Here is a 2,419-nt window from a genome sequence, read left to right on the forward strand (position 1 = left end):
GGGGGGAGTGAAATGAGCGCGCGTGTTAAAAATTGTGAGTTTGTTTGAACAGTTGAACCCTGTACCGATTTTCCCCTAATGGTATAGCCTTGTTAAAACAAGCCGATTGAAATATTTCAGAACCATAAAGATCTTTGAAAACAATGACTCCTTATGTCTATTTGCAGGGATCCCTAGGACTGCTGGGACGAATATTTTCAACTCTGGACGGGTATGTCACTGAAGTGCTGTATATGGTAAGTACATGCACTTTCGCTGTATACAAAAATCAATAACAAACACATGGACGTTATATAATCCTATTAAAAATCACAAGAATGTTAATCTTCTTGACAAGACGAATGGATTTAGCATACAGTAGATCTATCTTAATTTTAAACATTTGAAGACGTCAATGATTTTTGGAATGGAATGCAAAATTGACGAAGGGGAAACAACCCATGAATTAAAACCAGTTTCAAGCGTACCATCTGATTCTCCTTTTGTCCACTTGTTGAAATTGTTACATTCTATACGAGAATGTCGACAATATTTTTGTTTTTGTATTTGCTTTTGCTTTTTTTGGGGTATTAATGTAGGATTTTTACGCCAAATCACCACAATTGAGATCATTTAGAAAGCGGACTTCGACCCTACCTGTCATGGCCAACAAGAGTGGGATACAACGCTCCAACAGAAAGTGGGAGATTATTTTCCCAACACGAGAATCAAAACTCGGATAATTTGCATGCGGTGGTGAAGAGCCTAAATGCAACACCACAGACGCCCGTTCCCACGTTTTAGAGGCTACGTTTTCTTATTCTTCAAAACGAAACATTTCCAATATGTTTTCGAAGAACAATCGCGTGATTAGAGGGTGCCCACTGGGCGCTCTTCATAATTATAATTCTTGATGCTTGTTTGTTTCAGCTTGTTCTTCTAGCTTTTACTCCAGCATTGAATGACATCTATTATGCCATTCACTCCTCTTTCAAAAATAAAACTTATTTGAATAGTGAAGAGCTGGATTGAAATACTTACACACTACCATTACGGCGAATGACTTGTCTTACAGATCTACAACGAGTTTGGAAACTGCCGACCTGTGTGGAACATATACAAGTCTGTCTCGGTTGTAATTTGTGACTACGGAGTTGATGTTTTTGTAAGTTTTCTCTGGTTACAGTTAGGGAGTCAACATAAAAGAAAAATTCATAATGTGCGAGCAAGAGGTAGCCCACGGGCCGAGAGAGAGAGAGAGAGAGAGAGAGAGAGAGAGAGAGAGAGAGAGAGAGAGAGAGAGAGAGGGGGGGGGGGAGGAAGACAAGTGAATTTCGTAATCAGGTAAACAGAAATGAAATGATGAAGATACAAGCTGTTGTCGTATAACAAGCTTGAAAATTGCTAAAGACTCCGTAAAAGAAGCAGCACAAATTTCAAACTACCACTGACTTTGAGATCGTGCAGTAATACCACAACGCCACCAATCCCTATCCTGGCATGTCATGTAACACCCTCTGTGATGAAGTCTACTTCTCCTTTTAACTAAGGTCAGTATAATATACAGTAGTTAGTAATATCCATAATTTTCGGTAATCATGAGATTTTTGGTGCAGCTCAATCCAGTGTTGAGTCTTTGGAAAAGCACTCACTCTACATGAATTTTCCAATTTAGCTCTGTCTTATCGAGGAAAGACGTTGAATTCGAAGGTCTCACCTTATAAATAACCTTTACGGTCATACGAGGGTTATTATAGTTATTCAAGTGACCGCTTTTTTTCTCTTATATTGTGACTCAACAATATTCAAGCTGTTTTTATCATTCTTACCTTTTTACCAGCACTGCCACCGCCATTGTTCTTTTGTCTCCCTCAGAACGGCTATTGGTTCAGTATCGGCTGGGGCTTGTTCTTCTTCGCACCAATAATTGTGGTGGGCACCAAGTTGTCTAAACATTACAAGATCATGGAGGAGGCCGAAGGGTACAAGGAGTAAGTGGGCATTGAATTTAAGCCAATTGTGCATTGTTTTCTGAAACAAAATGCTGCTGCTCCGCAACCAGACTATTCGTATAGAAAGACCCAACTGGTCAAATGGTGATAGCAATAAGTAATTCTTTATCACTTTATTAAGCTGTCAATTAAGATGAAACGATGTATGTTGAACGAATAGGAAGAGAAAGTGATCCGTTTTTGAAGAGGGACTCGATTTAATGCAAATATAAATGCTATTATGTGATATGAGCGTGCATGCGCGTGTGCATGTGTGTGAGGATACATGCAAGCGTGCCTACGTGTGTATGTCGATATGTGTGTGTGTGTGTGTGTGTGTGTGTGTGTGTGTGTGTATGTACGTGTATGTCTGTTTGTTTGCGCTTGTGTGTATACGTGTTTGTGTATGTGTGTATGTGTGTGTATGTGTGAGTGTGTGTGTGTGTGTG

General features: G+C 39.6%; 1 protein-coding gene across 1 annotated transcript in view; it reads left to right on the forward strand.

Moving 5' to 3' along the window:
• The window catches only part of LOC101849906 (prominin-1-A), a gene marked incomplete at its 3' end in the record, with an annotated part of 32,763 nt that extends 30,793 nt beyond the window's left edge, over positions 1 to 1,970 (forward strand). The window contains 3 exon segments of the mRNA XM_005092185.3: positions 168 to 236; positions 1,055 to 1,144; positions 1,855 to 1,970. Of these exon segments, the coding sequence (XP_005092242.2) occupies positions 168 to 236; positions 1,055 to 1,144; positions 1,855 to 1,970 (275 nt within the window).
• Between the last annotated feature and the right edge of the window lie 449 nt (positions 1,971 to 2,419).

Source organism: Aplysia californica, unplaced genomic scaffold (genome assembly GCF_000002075.1).
Source record: "Aplysia californica isolate F4 #8 unplaced genomic scaffold, AplCal3.0 scaffold00041, whole genome shotgun sequence".
NCBI classification, from domain to species: Eukaryota; Metazoa; Mollusca; class Gastropoda; order Aplysiida; family Aplysiidae; genus Aplysia; species Aplysia californica.